General features: G+C 43.7%; 1 protein-coding gene across 6 annotated transcripts in view; it reads left to right on the forward strand.

Moving 5' to 3' along the window:
* Positions 1–22368, forward strand: part of ELMO1 (engulfment and cell motility 1) — a 1282006-nt gene that overhangs the window by 902867 nt on the left and 356771 nt on the right. For all 6 annotated transcript variants that reach the window (XM_085607465.1, XM_085607469.1, XM_085607468.1 and 3 more), the window contains one exon: positions 2410–2546. In XM_085607465.1, the coding sequence (XP_085463591.1) occupies positions 2410–2546 (137 nt within the window). The remainder of the gene's footprint in view (positions 1–2409; positions 2547–22368) is intronic.

Consider the following 22368-nt stretch of genomic DNA (forward strand, 5'->3'; position numbering starts at 1 on the left):
CAGGGGGGACATGTTGTGCTCCCTGTGTGCATGAACCCCAGTACCTGCATGGCATGGACTGCAGAGTCCATGCCATGCAGGAACTACCTTTGGCCCTCCCATTGAGATGCCCATTTTTAGAGGCTCCGCTGTGGGACCACTAAAGAAACGCCCGCCAGACATGCGAAGTCTTGTAATCTGGGAGGCGGTGCTAATGCAGCTTTGGTGGTATGAGCAGGGGAGCGGCATAGCGGCCCCGCTCCCACACCGCCAAAGTCTTAATCAGGCCCTTAGTCATCAATAGCTATATACCAGTCACACTTTAACATAGGTATAACTTTAGCATAATAGCAAAGAAGGAACTTTAGTTAACCTCCCTAAAAGCACTGTCCATGAACAGCATGTGTTTTGCAATATATAGCAATCAGTTTGTGGTGTCACCTGGGTAAACTGTATACGATACATGAGTAGGAGATGTGATCAGGTCCCACATGTCCTAGTCCACATACCAAAGAAACATAACAAAGAGGTGATGCAAGAGGAAGCTGCTGGGCGTCCTCGTTGTGGCTTCCCTGTTTGCACCTTGACCAAAAACTGAACCACTGGGTATGACTAGTAGCCAAATTTGGCAGATGACATCTATGCTAATCTTTACCCAATTATGTGAACTTCTGATAACGTTTGTGCTGCAATGAACTCAATTATAATTCTTAAATATCGTGACTGTGGTAAGGTATGCATAATTATAGACTTGCAGCATGACCTGTCATTTTATGCATGATCTGCCTACTTCAGGAAAATGGCACTTTGTTTGTAATTCAAATAGAAATGTTCATAGCTAAACTAAATATGGAATGCAGAGTGACTCCTGACAGGTTGCAAAATGTAAGTGTGCACCGCTCATCTGATCTGATATCCCTGCAGTGGATAGACGAACGCAATTATTTATTTACTTTGCACTTTCTCATAAGTATGAACACTTTTAAGAGGCAGGGATTTCTGCACGACTGTACCTCACGTACTGTGGCTGTTAATGGATTTGGGAAAAGATAATTTGTCCCAAAATATTTTGTCTCGCATTTATTTTTGTTTCTATGTTGATGTCGATTCAGATCTAAATCACATTTTTTCTCTAAGCAGCAGTTATTATAAGACTGAACTTCCCACCAGCCATTTTGCATCCATTTTAAGGAAATGCCCCCTCTTACCACATGTACAATTAATATATTTTCCCGTGTTATTTCTCTTTGGAAATGGGGTTCTTCAAGAATCCTTGTGTGTTACTACAGAAATAACCAAACACTGAGCTCCAGGAGACGTCATTTGAAACGCGCAGAATCAAAGAGATGATTGTTTTTCTACAAGACCTGCAATACAGTGTACTACTGTACAATACAAGTGCATAGTTAGTATGTGTTCTGCTGAGTGTAATGAACGTATTTTGTACAAACTGTTGTATTCTACGAGGCAGAACAGTTTTTCAATAGACATATCTTCCTGTGCCTCCATGTTGGGAGCTGTCATTCATGGTTTTAGAATGAGATTTCAAACACAATCCAATGAATGTGTGGAGGGTTTTTTTCTAGAGAAACCGCTGTATTTTTCTGAAGCATTGAAATCAATTTGGACCAATACCCACGTGTACTAAAATATCACGATAGCTATATAATAATCTTGAAGAACATACCAAACATTTGCCTTACTTTGCATAATATGTTATAATTGTATTAATATAACTGTCCATGTCAAGACTTACAGAATTTGGTTCATTGACCCTTAACATACTTAATTCTGTATTGCTGTATAATTCCAGTGCCCACATGCTGTTTTTTTTCACCCAATTGTTATTTTGTTCCGCCATGACCGTGTACCTGTTAGGCACAATGTCGCATCCTATGCGCTGAGTTTAAGGGATGTGTTGGATTGTTTTTGCTTCATCTAGTTTACACATACACACAGACCCACATCTTTTATTGCATATAGAACTACTGCATAAGCTATGTGCTATAAAGCTTTTGGCAATGCACCTTTGGCTTGTGAGCACAATTTGTAATTTTGTGTTTTTTTCATGCCTCCACTCAAGTTTTTTTTTTGTAAATTAGAATTGATAGCATTAAAATAAACAAAAATATGGAAAGTGGCGCGTGAAGAACAAAAAAGTCAAGAGTCAAAAATGGGCCGAGAGCTTGAAAAACAGTGTCTCTACTACACAGCTCCCATTTTATGGAACAAGGATACCTGCCCTTTTGACACACCAAAGAAGCCACAAACTCATTACATCTGGGTCACCATGCTGCTCTTGATTATTGTTAACCTGGATTGTCTTAGATCTCAAAGCTTGTTATCACAGTAGGTTAGCCTGAGCTAGATTGTCATGCCTTCCGCTTCTCCTGCTATTTCTCATATCATGTTCATGCCTCTTGATTGCAGCCAGTGAAACCTATAATGAATTCCACCCCATGTTCTTCACTCACGACCGATCCTTCGAGGAGTTTTTCTGCATATGTATCCAGCTGTTGAACAAGACATGGAAGGAAATGCGAGCAACCTCAGAGGACTTTAACAAGGTAGGAGTTTGTGAGCAATGCCATGGGCCTATACCAATATTTGGAACATAAGGTGCAGCTGTAAGTATAGTTATAGTGCCTATTTGGTGTAGCATTCACTTTATCAAGGTTCTCTGTAAGCATTTCTTGGTACTACAAGGTGTTACAGGTGTTGCTGTGGTTTGATTTAGTAATGTTCTCAACAATCACCCTTGTTTGTTTGTGAGCAGTGTCTCATTGGAGAGGTATCTTTTATGGCTTAGCAAACCATTTTCACTTCCTTCGTATGATTATTTTGATGCAATATCTACTAAGCAAAGAATAAGCCTATATAAACTGCATGTAAAGCTGTTGTAAGGATCCCATGTGCCAGAGTTTTGATTTCCACAGCTTTCTTACCTCCAGGATTTTTAGGGAACGTTGTTGCCTACCATAGTTATTCCGCAGTTATTGTCATTGGTGAGGTTACCTCATGCATGATCGTTCTTAATACTATATTTACATTTGGTCTTGGGCATGTCTTCGTGTTGTGGAGGTGCTTATAGAACATACTTGAACATCATTACATGTATGATGATTATGTTGAAATTTACTGCTTCAGTAGATTTTTTTGGTACAGAAATTAACTTAGAATTTACACTGAGGGGCTGTGCAGTGAGCATTTTTTTAAACCATTTTATGTTTAACATTTTATGTATTTGTAATTTACTAACTGTGTACATTGACTTAATTTTAAAGAAATTAAATGATTCTAGAAGATATATTAAAAGCAGCAAACTGATATTGCTCACCGGCAACAGAAAAGGGTTGAAAAACATACGTACAACGTCATGTTATATGGTTCCCACTAGAAAAGGTAAGTTTGCGTATTAGGACAACAGGACATCAGAGTGCAGAGTCCATCTACACCTTTAGAGACTGTTGGTCCAATTCCTAGCAAGCTCACTGTGCCTCACCCAAATCCCTAGCCTTCTTGGAGTGTCGGGTGATTTTGGCAACCTCTAACATGACACTCTGACCCCCAAGAGAATCATGGAAGCAGATCTTATCCCTATTGTTGTTTACTTATGCATGCCCTTGGTAAATACAAGGAAAGACACATATGACATTTTCAAAACATTTATTGAAACAATCGTAATCCTGCATAGAAAGAGTGAGGTGCAATAATAAAACAAAGCAATGTAACCAGCATTATGAACATGGTGAAGAGAATGAACAGTCCACCCATGATATATATATATATATATATATACACATATATACATTATCCAAAAAAGTTGCCTTCAGGCGGAGTGCACTCTCAGAAAGTCTTTAATATTATATAAAAGCACAGCTTTGGTAAATGAGAAGCAAAGATAACAGCATGCCCAACCCAGTATGGTGTAATAAGGACTCCAATTCCCGTGATGCAGTTTGAGAGGGCCACATGGGCACGATATACTTAATTGGGGAAATTCAAATTGGAGAATCGACGGAATGAACATTGCTGTTATGCATGCTGCCTTTGAGAAAGGACATTGAGTTTGAAACGTGTCAGGCAAGGCATGCTGTTATCTTTGCTTGTCATTTACCAAAGTTGTTATTTTATATAATATTAAAGACTTATTGAGAGTGCACTCCACCAGAAGGCATCATTTTTGGATGTATATATATATATATTACCTACTGGCGGTCGCTGGTAGGTAGTGATAGTTAGGACCTTGTTTCTATTCAAATAGCGTTTTTTCTTTTGCCAATATCTTTGGCACCGTTTGCCGAATCTTCGCGAAATTTTCAAAACTAGTGGGGCGCTCTGGTCAGCTCCTGTCTTGAAAGTTTCAGGGTGCTTCCTGAAGCGGGGGCTGAAAAAAAGTGAGGTCCCAAAACGCGTTTTCCCATGTTAATTTCCATAGGAAAAATTGGAACAGGCTACAGCCCGAACTGCTGTAGCCAACTAGGTCACCAGGTACCTTCAGTAAGTGCCACAGAGCTGCATTGCAGAGAGGTGGTCTGTAGCCACGACCCTTTTTACACCTCTGCAACGCAGCTCTGTGGCGCTTACTGGAGGTACCTGGTGGGCTAGTTGGCCCCTAGGGACCCTCAGGATTCAAGGTGATTTAATCCCTCAACTTACAATGCACCAGGGGGCGCGTTTGCACCGTGGTGCAGGGAGGGGGCGGGGCCTGACATAACTAGTGTGCAAATGTGCCCCCTGGTGTGTTGTAAATTGGGGGATTAAGTCCCCTTCATTCCTGAGGGTCCCTGGGGGCCAGCTAGCCCTCCAGGTACCGCCAGTAAGTGCCACATAGCTGCGTTGCAGAGAGGTGGTTCGAGGCCACATCCCTTTTTACACCTCTCTGCCACACAGCTCTGTGGCGCTTACTGGAAGTACATGGTGGGCTAGTTGGCCCCCAGGGCTCCTCAGGATTCAAGGGGACTTAATCCCCCAACTTACAACGTGCCAGGGGGCACGTTTGCACAGTGGTGCAGGGAGGAGCCTGATATAACAAGTTAGCAATCCTGCTGTGTGGGACTTACTGGAGGTAATAAAAGGGGTCGTTGGCCCCCAAGGTTGACGTTGGGGGCTAACTATCCCTCTTGTTACCTCCACTAAATCCCACACCGTGGGATTGCTAAAAGGTGTTTGAGGGCCACGCTCACCTTTCTCCACCACTCTGCAAACGCGACTGCTATGTTATAGTTAGAAATTAGCATTTAAAAAACCTTTGAAATTCACTAAAAAGACCATAGGTTTCAGGCACGTTATAGATAGAAATTAGCATTTAAAAAACCTTTGAAATTCACTGAAAAAACCATAGGTTTCACACGCGTTATATTTAGAAATTAGCATTTAAAAAACCTTTGAAATTCACTGAACAAAACATAGGTTTCAGGGACGTTATAGTTAGTTGGACATTTCACTTGTACAAAACCAGAGAAATTCGGCCGTTATAGTTAGTAGAGCTAACTATAACTCGCGCCCCTGCAATGCACTGCTGATGACATCACATATTACATCACTGATGACATGGTCAGTGACATCACTGATGACATCTCAAATGACATCTAACTATAACGTGCCTGAAACCTATGGTTTTTTCAGTGAAAAATATATATATATATTTATATATATATATATATATATATATATATATATATATATATATTCACTGAAAAAACCATAGGTTTCACACACGTTATAGTTAGGAATTAGCATTTAAAAAACCTTGCAAATTCACTGAAAAAACCATAGGTTTCACACATGTTATAGTTAGCTGTACATTTCACTCGTAAAAAACCAATGAAATTCCCCCGTTATAGTTAGTGCAGGCAACTATAACTCACGCGACCGCAATCCTCTGCTGATGCTAATACTGTATTTAGACACTTATTTGCCCATGTCTTCTTCGATTAAATTTTAGCTATACATATATTACAAATATTTTTTTTTCATAAAGACACATATGTCATCAGCAGAAGATTGCGGTCGCGTGAGTTATAGTTGCCTGCACTAACTATAACGGGGGAATTTCATTGGTTTTTTACGAGTGAAATGTACAGCTAACTATAACATGTGTGAAACCTATGGTTTTTTCAGTGAATTTGCAAGGTTTTTTAAATGCTAATTCCTAACTATAACGTGTGTGAAACCTATGGTTTTTTCAGTGAATTTGTACGTTTTTTTAAATGCTAAGTTACTTTACGCCATTCGCGGCGTGCGCGCCCAGTTAACGCAGTTCGTTCCATGCGCGCACCGTGCGCGCACAGTGAGCACGCGGTGCGCTTCGCGCACCGCGCGCCCACTTTACGCAGTTAGTGCCGTGCACGCACGGTGGTCACGCGGTGCGCTGCGCGCACCGCGTGCCCACGTTATGCGGGATGGGCCATGTACGCACGATGCGCTTCGCGCACCGTGCGCACATTTGTTAATTTCATAAATCTTATATGCCATGCACAAATGGTGCCCTTCGGGCACCATTTGCACACGGGGTGGGGAGAATGTGGGTAATTTTTTTTTTTAACATTTTTACCGTACGCGTACGGTAAGCGTAATCGGCGATTTTCAGAAAAAAAAATTTTTTTTTTTTGGGCTTGGGGGTTGTTTGGGGACCCCTATATCAATGCTGGCTGGTTAGGATCTCAAGAAACTGCCTCTTTAGACATTTTTGGGCTTCGTTTTTGCTGCCCAACTCAGAGAGCGAGAGAGAAAATGGCGGCCGCCGCTTCCTGGTTTCGACCGATTCGAATGTTTACTAAGATCTAAGAGCCACTCAAAATCGCACTCGCGCACGCCACCGTACGCGTACGGTAAGCTTACGGTAAGCGCACCGTAAGCGCACCGTAAGCTGCCACAGATATATATATATTGATTTAAAGGCTATTTTCTCAGAATCTACTGAACAGATTTACACTAAACCTACAAAAGGCACTTCCTTGACCTGAGGACTACCTCTCTGCCAAATTTCAAGTAATTCTGTTCAGCCGTTCGGGCTGTAGCTGTGTCTAAAGGTCCTATGGAAAAATGCATGGGAAAAACGCGTTTTGGGACCCCCCTTTTATCTCAGCCCCCGCTTGACGAATCCCCCCGAGACTTTCAGGGTAGGAGCAGAGCGTAGCGCCCCACCTATTTTGAAAGATTCGCGAGGATTCGTCGACCGGCGCCAAAGTTATTCAAAATAGAATGTTGTGGATTTCCTATGGAAACGTGGTCCTAACTATAACTACCTACTGGTGACCGCCAGTAGGTAATATATATATATATATATATATATATATATATATATATATATATATATATATATATGTCTATTATAGTACTACTACTATTCTGAGACCATAGTGAGTGCACCCGCTGCCTGATCTTGTAGGTTAGCCTGAATCCCCATACCTGAACGGCTTGTTCTGAAGTTGGATTGGCAATCCCTCTTAGTGGGATCAGGATGGAAGATCCGCATTAGCAGAGCTGCAGGTCGAACACAGCCTTGGCTCATGGTCCGCTGTGGCTGGAGTGCCCCTCTGACCCGTAAAGGGATAGTGCACTGTTTATATAATAAAATTACTGTGTTAGAGATGCAGCTCTAATGCAATGATATGTCTAGTTATTCAAAGCTGTCTGCAAGCGGGCAATGCAAACACTAGAAGATATTATTCTGTTTTTAGCCCTGAACTAAATGTACAGTGTAGCAGTAAAGGCTTTCTTAAAACAGGGCAGCATGTACAATGTATTTCTAGAATAATATTTTGTAAATAAAATATGTCGAAAATGAAGTCAGCTAAAAGCGTGTGAAATGTAAGACTAAAAGGAGAGTCAAAGTGGGCCCAAGAGGGTTTAACTACAGTCAAGAGTGTCAAAGAGCAGAATATGGGGGCTCAGGTGTCTTTTAAAGCATTAAGCAAGTATTTCCCATTCTGCACTGGGAGTAACACAAGGAATAAGGAGTATTGGGCTACCTAGCACTGTCAGAGGCCTTGTAAGGTAATTGCCTTAAAAATAATTGCATTGAGTTGATTACACTGCCTGGCCCCTGTCAGTACATTAAGTGAGTTTCAAACAGGAAAACCTGTGTGTGACACTTGCCTACTTGGGTGTTTGGAGGACCCTGCAGGCAGGTGTCGCACACACGCATCCTTACTGGGATGGTGCTTTCAATAGCACTGTCAGTGGTACAGGCAATTTACCTTAATGCAATTATCAATAATGTAATTACATCGCTCAACTTCTCACAGTGTTACTAAAAGAAATTGTGTTGGTTTTGGCCGGAGTTTTTTTTTTGCTCATGGAGTAAACCAAATTCTGCTCCATGTGCTAAAAAAAGGCACGTTTTGCCCGTTTCAAAATTTACCCAGAAATGTTTCCCACATTCATCTGAGCTTCACCAGGACTGCATTTGCATGGGATATCCCACATTCAGACATGGTCTTGCCCTACTTTCTGCCTGCTACATAATGAGTCGTGATATTGTGCCTAGTGGCGTCGACTAAACACGTCCTGATTACAACCAGCTTTATAAGTCTTTTTTCTGGTAAATTTTTGTGTGGGGTGCTGGTGGGTCACCCTGACAACAGATGTTGTGTATGAAGGATGCATCTCGCAGGTGAGGCTTTGTTCACCTCTGTCGGTGTTGTCACTTGAGGCCCTATAGGTGGAGTGCACCTTATTGCCCCCTCTGCATGACGGAGACCGAGCTGCCTAGTGGTCAGGTGGAAACTCGGGTGAAAATGGTCAGGGAGGTGTGAAAATGCACCAATCTGCACTTTTTCTCTTGCTATCCTGAACAAGCATTTGCAAAGCAATAGGTCTCGCATTTTTGAGTATAAGCTATTGGCATTGTAAATGACAATGCCTTTTATTTATCTGTTTTGATAGTTAACACCTAAATAAAAGGCATTGTCATTTACCATGCCAACAGCTTAAACTCTTGTAAATGCGAGACCTCGACCGCGCGGTCTGCGTGGAATGGGACGGGGTCCTTGGAAAGTGAGAGCGCTCATGGCGAGCTGAAAGTTGCAGTAAAGTATGTCATGCCTGCAGTAGATGAAGCGCATTAAAGAAAATAGTACTTTACAGACATACTGTGTAACAACTGAAGTAAAAGGGCCAGTCATCATGGGAGGTTACAAATGAAGACAAGGCAGTACTAAGGAGAGGCTAACAAGCCTATTAACGAATCAGAAGCCAGCATGTACAAGGGACTGTGACACAAGCCAATGAAAAATATGGTGGAGAGTGGGTGGAGCTTCAAGTCCATACTCAAATACAGCATGCCTTGCAGAGCAGCGCTTTCGCTGCCCACGCTCAACCTAAAAATGAGGGATTCCCATGCATAATACTTCTCTCTTATGGGTATTTCTGCTTGGTGGAGTAAGGTGGCATTTTTTTGTTACGTGATATGGCCCCCAGTCTCTGAGAGAGAAACTGCGCTTGCGCTGTACATAGCTCGCTGTTAACCATGACAAGAGACCAGTAATTGCTGTAACCCTGCTTTGGTAAATGATTAAGGTTGTTCTTTCCTTTTTCTCGTGGTTTGAGGTTGTGGTGAACTTCGTGAGTTAGTCATAGCTTGTCCTTGACACACACTGAGTCTTCCCGAGTGGTATATGTCACTTGCTTACCTCAGTATTTATTTTGTTTTCACTCCTTGGACATTCTGTTAATGCATCATTGAATGTACTTCTCGTGGCCATGGACTTCATGTCTGTGACGTGTGCGAAGGCCCGAGCCTGCTTTTGATGCATTTCAAAGTTTGTGTGCGCGTTTGTCACGTTGCGTCACTGCACCTGCGTGCGAAGGCTCATCAGGACGCACCGCGTAAATCACTTTGCACCGAAAGTCATCATTGCCATGAATATTAATATCATGAAGCAGAGCGTGAAATTGTCTACTTTTTGCAGCTGCCAAGGGCTCTAGCTTCACTTCCTTAGACATAACAACATCATATAAATGCAGAGCGAAGAGTTCATGTGTACTTTAGTGAAGCAGTGTGCGGATAACGATAACCATGCCAATTTATTGGAAGAGGTAAGTAGCTAATTGTTAGAGTATTTTTCTAGAAGTAGAGCGGAATTTTGGAGGTGCCTCTGGGGAAGGTCATTGTTGCGCCTTGTGGTCTTGGGGGTCTGTCCGTCAGTGCATCTCCCACCCCTGAGGAACAGAGGACTAAGATCTAATAGTCGCATGCCTGAGCAGCGAGGACTGAAGCTCCCCCCTCAGGAGGTGGTGGACCCCGGGAGGTAAGGCTTCTGGTTCCACGTCCTCTGGAAATGCAGTTCCTTCTCCAACGACGAGACACTGTTAGCTGCGCTGTTAACGAGATGCCGCCCCACTCCGGCGATACCTGCCTACACCCAAGGCAATAACACACTCACCCAAGAGCCGACATCGCCCTATGACATCACATTAACTGAAGAGACGCCCTACAGAATTAAAGACGTCATTTCTGTTTATGCTGCTTTTGCAGTCAATTATAAATGGAAGCATCTAATGAAGAGGTTTGGTAAGCCGTGTGTGGGCGGTTAGGATGTCTAAAACCCCATCTCCTCTTTTTCCTTAAGTTTCACTTAGACACAGTGGCAGCATTGTTGACTTGAGGGTGAGGGCGGCATCGTTGTTGTGTTACAGTGACCGGCTGGGATAGAGTCACTATATTATTATTTAGGGCACGGTAATCATATTATTGACTGGAGTAAAGTGACCATAATATCTATCTACTGCTTAGTGACCCACTATCTGCTACTTGGTGATCACACTCTGCATTGTGCGACCACCATATCCTGTAAATGACCGATTTATCAATTGAGTGGCCACATTTATCCATGTATTCATGTATATATCATAGAAAGGATCCGAGAGCATCACTGCTATACATTAGGACAATTACAATACATAAGCACGTAAGAAATCTTGCATGAAAAAATATTGAGATTGTGTGATTAATAGTTAAAACAAAAAGGCAGTTCGTGGGATATTTCCTCAGCCAACAAGCCATCCGAAAGTTGAGAGGAAGGCGTTCGTATATATAATCTGCCCCTTCGCTTAGCAGAAGTAGTCTATCACCGATAAGCCACTGCCATTCTCCATTGTCTGGGATATGGTGGTCTCATCAGCGTAAGCTATGCCCACACCCTTACCACCCTCTCCTGGTCATGACTTCCAGGCCACCCTGTTGGCATATATAATCAGTGCAGAAATAAACTTTCTTGGTTGCTATGTGGTAGTTAATTTATTTTTAATAAAGTTTCTCGGTTAATTTGAAGGTCTTTCATACCCTAACTTGGCCGTCATTTATGCTGCATTAGTGTTGAGAGGCGGTTTAGATTTTTACAACAATGCAGTTTACGAATAGCAGCTTCGTGATGATTCAGAAGGGCCACATCTCCACAGTAAACCCAGGATTCACACCAGGAAATAAATCATGCTGTGGAGCAATGGCAAAGAGCATTATTGACTGAGCCAGTGTAACCAGCCCTGACGTAGAGCAGATTGACTACATCATCAGCCAGGGTAGAGCCACCACATTATCATCTTGGCAAAGTGAGAGTGTGATCGGCTGAGGCAGAGTGAGCGCTTTGATGGATTTGACCCCATTGCTGACGGCGACAAAGGCACCCCATTATCTGTAAATGTAAGTAATTCAGTTTGCCTGTTGTGAACCTCCAGATATTTGTTGATGGCATCCTCATTTCTTTTTTGCTTCCAGTGATGATGGAGGTGCAGAAGGTGTATAGTTTTTGCTTCAGCCATGTTGTGCTTATGTGTAATGCATAAAACTATAACCCCTTAACGTCCACACTAGTAAAATAGCATGGCCTGGCTCAGGTCAGGCTTTCCGTTATGGATGTAAATACATTTTTTTAAATAAACTTAGACATTTAAAAGTGGGGCCCGTGAATATGGACTGTAGATTACTCTTCGTTTTCCTCGATCCTCCACTTGTGCTGAATCAACTATCGCATTGACCAATTAGAGCCTGCAGGTCATGGGGTCAAATATCTGTAATGTGGGAGCTTCAGTCTCTACCATTTTTAAAACAACTGCTTAGTATACATGCATGCTTGTGTGATGAGATAATATCCCCATGCATGGTTTTATCCATATCTGCCCATGTTTTACTACTAAATGAGAGTTCATAGCACTATATGTGGTATCGATGTGCAGCGACCATTTTTATATATGATGGGTTCTATACAGTAAGAAAAACAAAATGAAATTGATATTCCAGACAGACAGTTCCACAATTAAATTTTGTAAACGGATAAAAGTTATGATTTTAGCCTAGTCACCAATAACTCCCCATTCTTCTGATAGGAGCAATGCTAAATCGATTATCTTAAATGTGCAATGATTTACGTAGGAGGTAGACGCCTGCTCTGGGTTACAACAGGCAAGGCTCATCACAGTGATAATTCCCAGATATCACCGAAAATGTGTTTTCTGTGAGACCAAGCCACACAACTGGCTCCAATCCCAGAGGATCCCCTGACTGGAAGATGACTTGCCTTTGGCTCACCAGAGCAGGTGAACCGAGTTCTTCTCAGGAAGTGAAATGTACGGATTTTGGATTTCTCAGCAAGCGTGCTTAGCAGCCAAACACTGACCCCAGGTGTTCAGAAACGCTCAATACTGAAAAATGGGGTTTAGCCCCTTTCCTGTAAAGGCTATATAAATAGTGCCTCGGAAGCTTGAAAAGTGCACAATGCTTTATATACAATTGCTGAACTGTTTCTTCAAGCCTTGTAGATTCATATTGTGGAAAAGATGATTTATAACTTCCATGGTGCCAGAAGCAGAAGAGCTAGTCTCACTTATATCAGTGTCTTCTTCATACTGAAGAACTTGTCTACCAGAGCTGGGAAAATTGGCTTCCACACTTCCACCCACTCACAGTGGGGTCTCTGCCTTCTGCTTTTCTGAACCCAACATGCCTAGAAGTCTGAACAGTGGAAGCTGCTGATTCCTGCAGAACAGAGGAGTTTAAATGACAACAAAAGTAGTTACTTGAAGCTGAGCACCTACCTAATCAAAGCCATGTGCCTAGTTGTGAACACGTAATAGTGAGAGACTTTGAGTTGTTAAACTTGTGCACAGTATTTGTGCTGGGACATGGCAAAAAGGGTATCATTGTGAAAGCTCTGGACTGTGATGAAATGCCTATGCCCTTCTGAACTGGTATACAGGATTCGGGGCCTGACCAGGACAAAGTATTAGACCAGTGTTGGTGGACAGTGTCAATTTCTCAGTCCGCATCCACGCATTGTCCCACTTGGAGCTATGCAAAACCATGATAAGATAACCAAGTGAGGGAGGCCACCCCACAAATGCAATTCTGCATCATGCATTGACTTTTGGAGGGCTGTTGACACCACTCTGAGCTTGTTTTGCTTATTTTCATGGCTTCTCATCACAGCCTTCATTTCAGACCGTCTGTCTTTTTTCAGACTTTGTCAGATTCAGTCTTGAGACGTGCATCTCTGGTGACGAATGAACTCTGTGAAAACATCTGAGTCCAAACGTAATAAATAAATATTCGGGACCAGTGCTCCTATGTGACATTTATGGGATCACCCTACTTTTTCATCACTATGCTAGCTTTATCATCAGACCCATATATCATTGTCTCCCATTGGCTTCAGTTATAATGGTTGTACCCATTGACTTGTGGTGAATACGGTTAGAGAAATTTCCCCAAGTTTGATGTACTATTTAGCTAATCCATTTTATGAACTTGGTTTTCACCTCTTTATTCATTTAATAGTAATATGTTTTAAATTCTTGATCTCTCCATTCCCCGTCACCCCTTACATTGTATGAAGCAACTGATGCCCTCGGCTAATATGGGGATGATACAAGAATTCTTTGAGGCGATCTTTGGTTTGCCTCTGTGAAGCCTTCCCTGCAAGGAGCATGTTCAAACTCTGCAAGAAAAAGCATTGTCTATAGACACTTTCCCACCTTGCCCTGCAAGGAGGGTTTCCTAAACCGAGTGACCCTATTGTCATCTGAGTGACAACGTTGTTGAATGAGGCATCTGACCACCTTATAAGGTAAAGCGAAGGAAACCTGTTATGAAGGTTTGCCTGTTGTGTTATAATTTCGCATAGAGTAGCCATGCCATTACGTAAGGCATAGTGTTTATGTGCAGTAGAACACACTATGTGAGGTGACAATTCTTGAAAGGGCCCCTCAACTGCACTTCCATCCCTCAACCTAATGCTGTCCATACAGGGTCAGATGCAAAAGACCTGTCGGGTGATTGGCTGTCTGGCCCATATCGGGACTTGTGCTTCATCCAGACTGATCATAACACGTGGACACAACCCCACCCATCGCACGGCAGGCCTCAGAATTTACTCTTGTCGTGTACGTGCTAGAAACACTAGGGCAGTACTTGAGTGGAGCTCAGGGCAGGTATTAGTACGTGCTAGAAACACTAGGGCAGGACTTGAGTGGAGCTCAGGGTAGGTATTAATATGTGCTAGAAACACTAGGGCAGTACTTGAGTGGAGCTCAGGGTAGGTATTAGTATGTGCTAGAAACACTAGGGCAGTACTTGAGTGGAGCTCAGGGCAGGTATTAGTATGTGCTAGAAACACTATGGCAGTACTTGAGTGGAGCTCAGGGTAGGTATTAGTACGTGCTAGAAACACTAGGGCAGGACTTGAGTGGAGCTCAGGGTAGGTATTATAAAATAGGAGTGGCTTTTCATACTGCATAATCTTGAGCTGCCTGACCCTGCAGTCATCCAACAGTCGGAGTGATGGAATTGTCAAAAGAGGAATGTGAATGTACAGGTTCATTACAGAACCCATATGATGTTTAATTTTTTCGTGTTTGCTGGCAGGTCAAGCAGATAGGAGAACTGAGGCACATAGAGTGGTTTGCCAATGATCACCTCATTACGTCTAGTGGGGAATTCAGATGGGAACGGTCTCTGGTCCAGCAGCCAATAACTGGACAACTAGCTTATATCCGCAGCCCCGGGCTCCTTCTGCTAGGAGGAAGCCAGGCTCCAGCCTACCAGAGGGAAGTGGGTCTGCATCATTAGCAGGTCCCTTAATAGTCAAGAGAATTCTTTACAAAATTGGGGCTCTACGACCTACATTGGTAGACTTGCGTATGTTGTAGGCATTGTTTGGCCATTTTGCGAAGTTGTCCATCTCAGTAACTGGTACCTTTCACGATCGCTCAACCGCATTGCCCATACACATGTGTATGAGTGAACAGGGGTGCAGGTCTCTGGCTCTCGCCCATACACACGTGTATGAGTGAACAAGGGTGCAGGTCTCTGGCTCTTGCCCATACACATGTGTATGAGTGAACAGGGGTGCAGGTCTCTGGCTCTCGCCCATACACATGTGTATGAGTGAACAAGGATGCAGGTCTCTGGCTCTCGCCCATACACATGTTTATGAGTGAACAGGGGTGCAGGTCTCTGGCTCTCGCCCATACACACGTGTATGAGTGAACAAGGGTGCAGGTCTCTGGCTCTTGCCCATACACATGTGTATGAGTGAACAGGGGTGCAGGTCTCTGGCTCTCGCCCATACACACGTGTATGAGTGAACAAGGGTGCAGGTCTCTGGCTCTTGCCCATACACATGTGTATGAGTGAACAGGGGTGCAAGTCTCTGGCTCTCGCCCATACACACGTGTATGAGTGAACAGGGGTGCAGGTCTCTGGCTCTCGCCCATCCACACGTGTATGAGTGAACAGGGGTGCAGGTCTCTGGCTCTCGCTCATACACATGTGTATGAGTGAACAGGGGTTCAGGTCTCTGGCTCTCGCCCATACACACGTGTATGAGTGAACAAGGGTGCAGGTCTCTTGCTCTCGCCCATACACACGTGTATGAGTGAACAAGGGTGCAGGTCTCTGGCTCTTGCCCATACACATGTGTATGAGTGAACAGGGGTGCAGGTCTCTGGCTCTCGCCCATACACACGTGTATGAGTGAACAAGGGTGCAGGTCTCTGGCTCTCGCCCATACACATGTGTATGAGTGAACAGAGGTGCAGGTCTCTGGCTCTCGCCCATATACATGTGTATGAGTGAACAAGGATGCAGGTCTCTGGCTCTCGCCCATACACACGTGTATGAGTGAACAGGGGTGCAGGTCTCTGGCTCTCGCCCATACACACGTGTATGAGTGAACAGGGGTGCAGGTCACTGGCTCTTGCCCATACACATGTGTATGAGTGAACAGGGGTGCAGGTCTCTGGCTCTCGCCCATACACACGTGTATGAGTGAACAAGGGTGCAGGTCTCTGGCTCTTGCCCATACACATGTGTATGAGTGAACAGGGGTGCAGGTCTCTGGCTCTCGCCCATACACATGTGTATGAGTGAACAAGGATGCAGGTCTCTGGCTCTCGCCCATACACATGTTTATGAGTGAACAGGGGTGCAGGTCTCCTGGCTCTCGCCCATACACACGTGTATGAGTGAACAAGGGTGCAGGTCTCTGGCTCTTGCCCATACACATGTGTATGAGTGAACAGGGGTGCAGGTCTCTGGCTCTCGCCCATACACACGTGTATGAGTGAACAAGGGTGCAGGTCTCTGGCTCTTGCCCATACACATGTGTATGAGTGAACAGGGGTGCAAGTCTCTGGCTCTCGCCCATACACACGTGTATGAGTGAACAGGGGTGCAGGTCTCTGGCTCTCGCCCATCCACACGTGTATGAGTGAACAGGGGTGCAGGTCTCTGGCTCTCGCCCATACACACGTGTATGAGTGAACAAGGGTGCAGGTCTCTGGCTCTTGCCCATACACATGTGTATGAGTGAACAGGGGTGCAAGTCTCTGGCTCTCGCCCATACACACGTGTATGAGTGAACAGGGGTGCAGGTCTCTTGCTCTCGCCCATACACACGTGTATGAGTGAACAAGGGTGCAGGTCTCTGGCTCTTGCCCATACACATGTGTATGAGTGAACAGGGGTGCAGGTCTCTGGCTCTCGCCCATACACACGTGTATGAGTGAACAAGGGTGCAGGTCTCTGGCTCTTGCCCATACACATGTGTATGAGTGAACAGGGGTGCAGGTCTCTGGCTCTCACCCATACACATGTGTATGAGTGAACAAGGATGCAGGTCTCTGGCTCTCGCCCATACACACGTGTATGAGTGAACAGGGGTGCAGGTCTCTGGCTCTCGCCCATACACACGTGTATGAGTGAACAGGGGTGCAGGTCACTGGCTCTTGCCCATACACATGTGTATGAGTGAACAGGGTTGCAGGTCTCTGGCTCTCGCCCATACACACGTGTATGAGTGAACAGGGGTGCAGGTCTCTGGCTCTCGCCCATACACACGTGTATGAGTGAACAGGGGTGCAGGTCACTGGCTCTTGCCCATACACATGTGTATGAGTGAACAGGGTTGCAGGTCTCTGGCTCTCGCCCATACACACGTGTATGAGTGAACAGGGGTGCAGGTCTCTGGCTCTCGCCCATACACACGTGTATGAGTGAACAGGGGTGCAGGTCTCTGGCTCTCTTATGCAGAGAACAGATGCTTGCGCAGATGATGCTCTGGTCGCCATGTGAACCATCTGCTGTATGAGTTCGATAGGATCTGACAGGTTCTACCCTTGTTATCTGCAGAACGAGGTTTAGATTAATAAGGGCTGAAAAGTCACAGACATAATTATTATAATTGAATATATTTATGATGTGGTTATCTATTACTGTCATGCCTTCACGCCTGTTATCTTCTAAATGAGTTGCTGAATATTTGATAGTGTTTAGGCAACAGTCATCAGAAAAATAGTGTTCTTGTTTTGAGTTATGCATTATATTTAAATAGTTAACACTGTGCAAGGAATGAAGCCTGCAAGAAAAACAACTGTTCTGTTTTGATACCGTTAACTCATCAAGAAGTATTTTGAATACTTACTTCTGGAGTTGATAATCGATGAAAGATAAAAATTAGTCTCCTTTGCTTATTACCATTTCAAAGTTAACTTGCCACTATTTTCCTAGACGGGAGGAACTGGCTGATCGAATTTGACAATCGTATGAAGGACGCAGGGCCATGAGCTCTTGATGGCGAGATTTGGTTCCACAACATTTTGTGGTTTTGGTCAAGTTGCTGTATCTCTGCGTTTCACTCGTACTACTTAAGGCCGTCACTCAGCTGCTACAGGTACATCGTGGCTATGCCCCGTTGGTGTGAAATCGTGAGGCTCGTTTTACAGTCACAAAGCGACGAAAAATCAGAACCACTTCAGCACTGTGTTGAAAGAGAGCGTCCAGTGAATGTTCTTGTGTAGTGCAGTAGCTGAAAAAACGCACATGGCATCTTTATAGATTGGCTCAGCCATACCTTTTTCTCATTAATCCGTCAAAAACGCGTCAATAATCCCCATGTTTGTACTGGCACGCGCAGGAGTTACCATATCTTAGATATCCTTTATCCAGGGCCACTGGGCTTTGCAATTCTGCAACCACAGCTTTTTCCGCTAGTAATGGTTTTGCCGCATTTGCCATATATCATCTGCTACATAATATGCAGATATTATAAAAAATGACACGTGTTTACACACAGTGGAAAGCCCTTCACAAAGGTCGACCGGTCACCTTTCAATTGACTGTTGCTGTGTTTGAGTGTTAAGCTGTTACTAATGAGGTGGAACCTTTGTCCAGACATTGTGAACGTGTAAAAAAAAAAAAGACCAAATAATGCAGTAAAACTGTCACAAAATGACCACATTCCGCTACATATTTTTCCTTTTCTCGCTGCATAGTTTATTTAACTCTGATGCATAATTCGGTCCTCCCTGTCACGTTATTTCAGCAGCACTGCCTTTGTCTACGGTGGAACAGCTGCCCTGGGTGTTCATTTGTTGAATGCAGCAGAGTCCTGTGCTGTTATGGTCCTATTTATTAGGGCAAGTTGCAGGAAACATTGGCGCAGGTCACCTTGAATTGGAATTGTGTTGTAGGGTGTCTTCTGAGCCGCTGCTCATAATGTGGTGGACTGCAGCATTTTATAGAGGCTGCTGTCATGGGAGGATGTGTTTAGCTAGGTGAGATTTCTTTTAGGTCGCCCTGGAGTTGTTTGTGTCCCTTTAAGTGTGGAGGCTGAAAGCAGGGAGAGCGTTGTCTTTGGTGCAGCTGGATGTGAGCGTCAAAGTAATTCTGAAGCCAAAAATAATAATAAATAATAATAGTCCATATTTGTAACGCGCAAACATATTACCCCTTAAGGTTTCAAGGTGCTTGGGGCCGTCGGGGAGATTAAGGGAGCTATTGCCCAGAGTCGCATGATGCTGAGTTGAGCTGCCACCGGCGACTGAACCGTGAGCCCGCGCTCCAGATTCAGCTGCTCTGGCCACTGTGCCACACCACTCACCTCAGTCAATAACATGGTTGCACACTAGTCAATTGAAATAAATGTTGAATGGTGTAATAGAGATGACTGGCAGACAGAAAACCTATCACCACTGGTGTTAACAACCACTCCTGCACTAGTTTTAGCTCTACTCAAAGTGTCTCTATTATGAGCAATTTTGCTTGCCTTCGGGTATTATGGTACAAAAATATTGCGAAATGCAATCATTGTGAATTAATCATCCTCAACTCCACAAAATAAACCCATTTAGAAAAATATAAATGTAATCGTGTGAAACATTTATATAGCACATGCAGTGCAATGATTTGGCCCTACATTCCTTGAAATTAGATGCTGTTGTCCCTCAGCTCATTGGTGCACATCTCATCAAATTCTGAATGATAAGAGCCTTAGCGGAGCCACAGGGATTCAAGCAGATGGCCTACAGGCTTTACATAGATGGGTGCAGTAGGCGATTTAACTTACTAAACTATGTTACTGAAATGTACCGTGCTTTGCTGCTTCTCTCGGTGGAGGTATCTAATAAGTTACAAACCACAGCCAAAGAACCATGAAATGTGAATACATTTCCTCTATAAATTCTCACCCCTGCATTTTCTAATTGTTAGTTGGCCTCTTTTTGTGCCATTTCGATACTTGTGGTACAAAAAATGTGTGTGTTTGTGTGTCGGTCATTAATTTATAGTTTCTCTGTATTTTGGATGTGCACTTGGTAAGACATATGCCTCCCTAAATAGTTTGCTTTATAGACAAATTCTTGTGGCGTAGTTGGATCTTTCCAACCTCTTTCTCGCATTGTATTTCTGCTAGTACAGAAGTGAGCCGATGCAGTAGATATTGAGGGTGATGGTGGTGGTGGGCAGAGGGCACAGGTTCAGCTCTCTTAGTTCTTGGAGTTATTCTGTAAAATGTCCAAAGACCTATGAGTTGGGCAGTTGCCTGAAGCATGCTCTGTATTGATGTTAGATGGGTCTCGGGGACTCCAGCCAGTTGCTGCTGTTGATATGAGTTAGGAAGACCATTTGGATGGATACTATGAAGTCATCGTCTGTTAGGAAAATGTCCACTCTGTGCAACAGGGCCAGCGATGCAATGCAGTTTATTCTTGAGTGTCATGTTCATCCATTGGTACACAGTTGGTATCCATGTAGAAGCCAAGGGATTTGGAACTGTCGATGTTTTCTGTACAAGGCTGTTCTGATCAAGCCATTTCTAGACGTATATGTTGCTCACTGGAGTTAGCGATGAGAACAAAATCCATCGTGATCACTTTCAGCTGAAATGGGCTTTGGTTCTCCATGCTTAGATGGATGCAAGGCAATTATTTAGTAAGGTCAAATAGTCGTCTAGGTATAGATTATCAGCTATTTCCATGTGGCTGTTCATGTCCTTGTGGGCCAGTAGAATGCTCAGGAGCTTCATGCACATGTTGAAAATCACTGCCTAGAAAATGGAGTCTTTGGAATGCTGCTTTTTAAGTTCCTATACTTGGGTCTTCTTGAATCCCTCTGGAAAAGCTGAATTGCTTTTTTTCAAGTGCAACTAATACCAATGCAGGACAGCGATGCTGATTCTCATTCAGAGTGCTAGGGTGTTATATTGGGATTGATGGCCAAAGGAGTCGCAGATTCTGGAGAAGTTAAGTATGTTGAGAATCTAAGTGTCACCTTTGTCTGTGTTCTGAAGATTATTTACAACCACTTGGATGTCTGCTGTGTCAGTGTTGCAGTGTGACTTGTAGAAATACTGTTAGTCCTCCAGGAGACTGTAGCACTTGACTTTATCGTGGCGCTGGTTTGCAATGGCCTTTTCAATATTGCTTTCTGAAAATGAAAGGTGTGTGATTGGGTGGCAGTTTCCTGGGCTGGCAAAGTCTAAGTTCACCTTTTTAAAAAGGGCAAGATCTGTGCGCTCTTGAGACCGCCTCGGATCATCCATTTCAGAAGGAACGTAAAAAGTCTATTAGCCATGTCAGTGCCTTTCAAGATATTTTCTTTAATATAGATAGTGGAAATACTCTAATTTCCACATGATGTGGCCTCCAGGTCACTGAGTAGGATTATATGATGTTAGGTTGATAGGGTATGATATATTGATCATTTGGTGGTGTGGCATGACCAAATCAATGTGGGGATGTCAGGAGTGGATGTGCTGTTGCATGCTGTCTGATCGTGTCTATGTAAACATAAATGAAGTTCTTGATGACTGGGTTTAAAGCACTACCTGGTGGTCTTTAAGAGCACCGTAGGTGTGTTTAAAGCCTAGTGACCGCACTCTTGTAGTGGGGAATATTTGTCATGTTTGATGAGCGACCTGCTGGTGGTGTTAGGATGGCTCATTTGCTGCCATTGAGCTCTTTGGTGTACTAAAGAGCAGGTGTTTACCCTTCCCAAAACCGGTATTTCCCCATGGCTTGGGCATCATGTCCCACCGATAGCAAAGCAAATAGCATCAGGTGGCCATCTTGGATTGTTATTTTCTATACTTTCAAAATGGCTCACACATTATGTCTAGAAGCAAAGTGGCAGCCATCCTATATGTATTGTATTGCAGCATTATTATAGCTTTTTGTATCCATATGATGGGCACTGAAGCATATTTTCGGTGGATAGCATGTTGCACTGTAGGAGAGTGTCATAGTGAGTGAGTTGTGTTTGTTTTGATCCTATGTGGCATGAGTAGCCAGAGAAGTGTTCTTTTCTTGGCCTGGGGCACAGCACCCAGCAGTATGCTGTAGGAAGACGCTGTTTGAGAGATAAGCAGTCACATTATAAATCTATTTAGGATTTAGACATATAGGTAGCTACACCGCACCAGCCTACCCATAGGGGCAATGGAGTGTTTATCTGTATACATAAAAAAGGGGGGTAATTAGTAAAGACCCAGTCATTTATGTGCAAAATACCCTGGTCAGAAATTATATTAGATGATTTTGGGGTATCATTTTAGAGTTGTTCTTTTTACTCCAAAGACAGGCACAGTGTTGCATCCTTGCAGTGTGGTGGCCATC

This window comes from Triturus cristatus, chromosome 5_2, assembly GCF_964204655.1.
Source record: "Triturus cristatus chromosome 5_2, aTriCri1.1, whole genome shotgun sequence".
Taxonomy (NCBI): domain Eukaryota; kingdom Metazoa; phylum Chordata; class Amphibia; order Caudata; family Salamandridae; genus Triturus; species Triturus cristatus.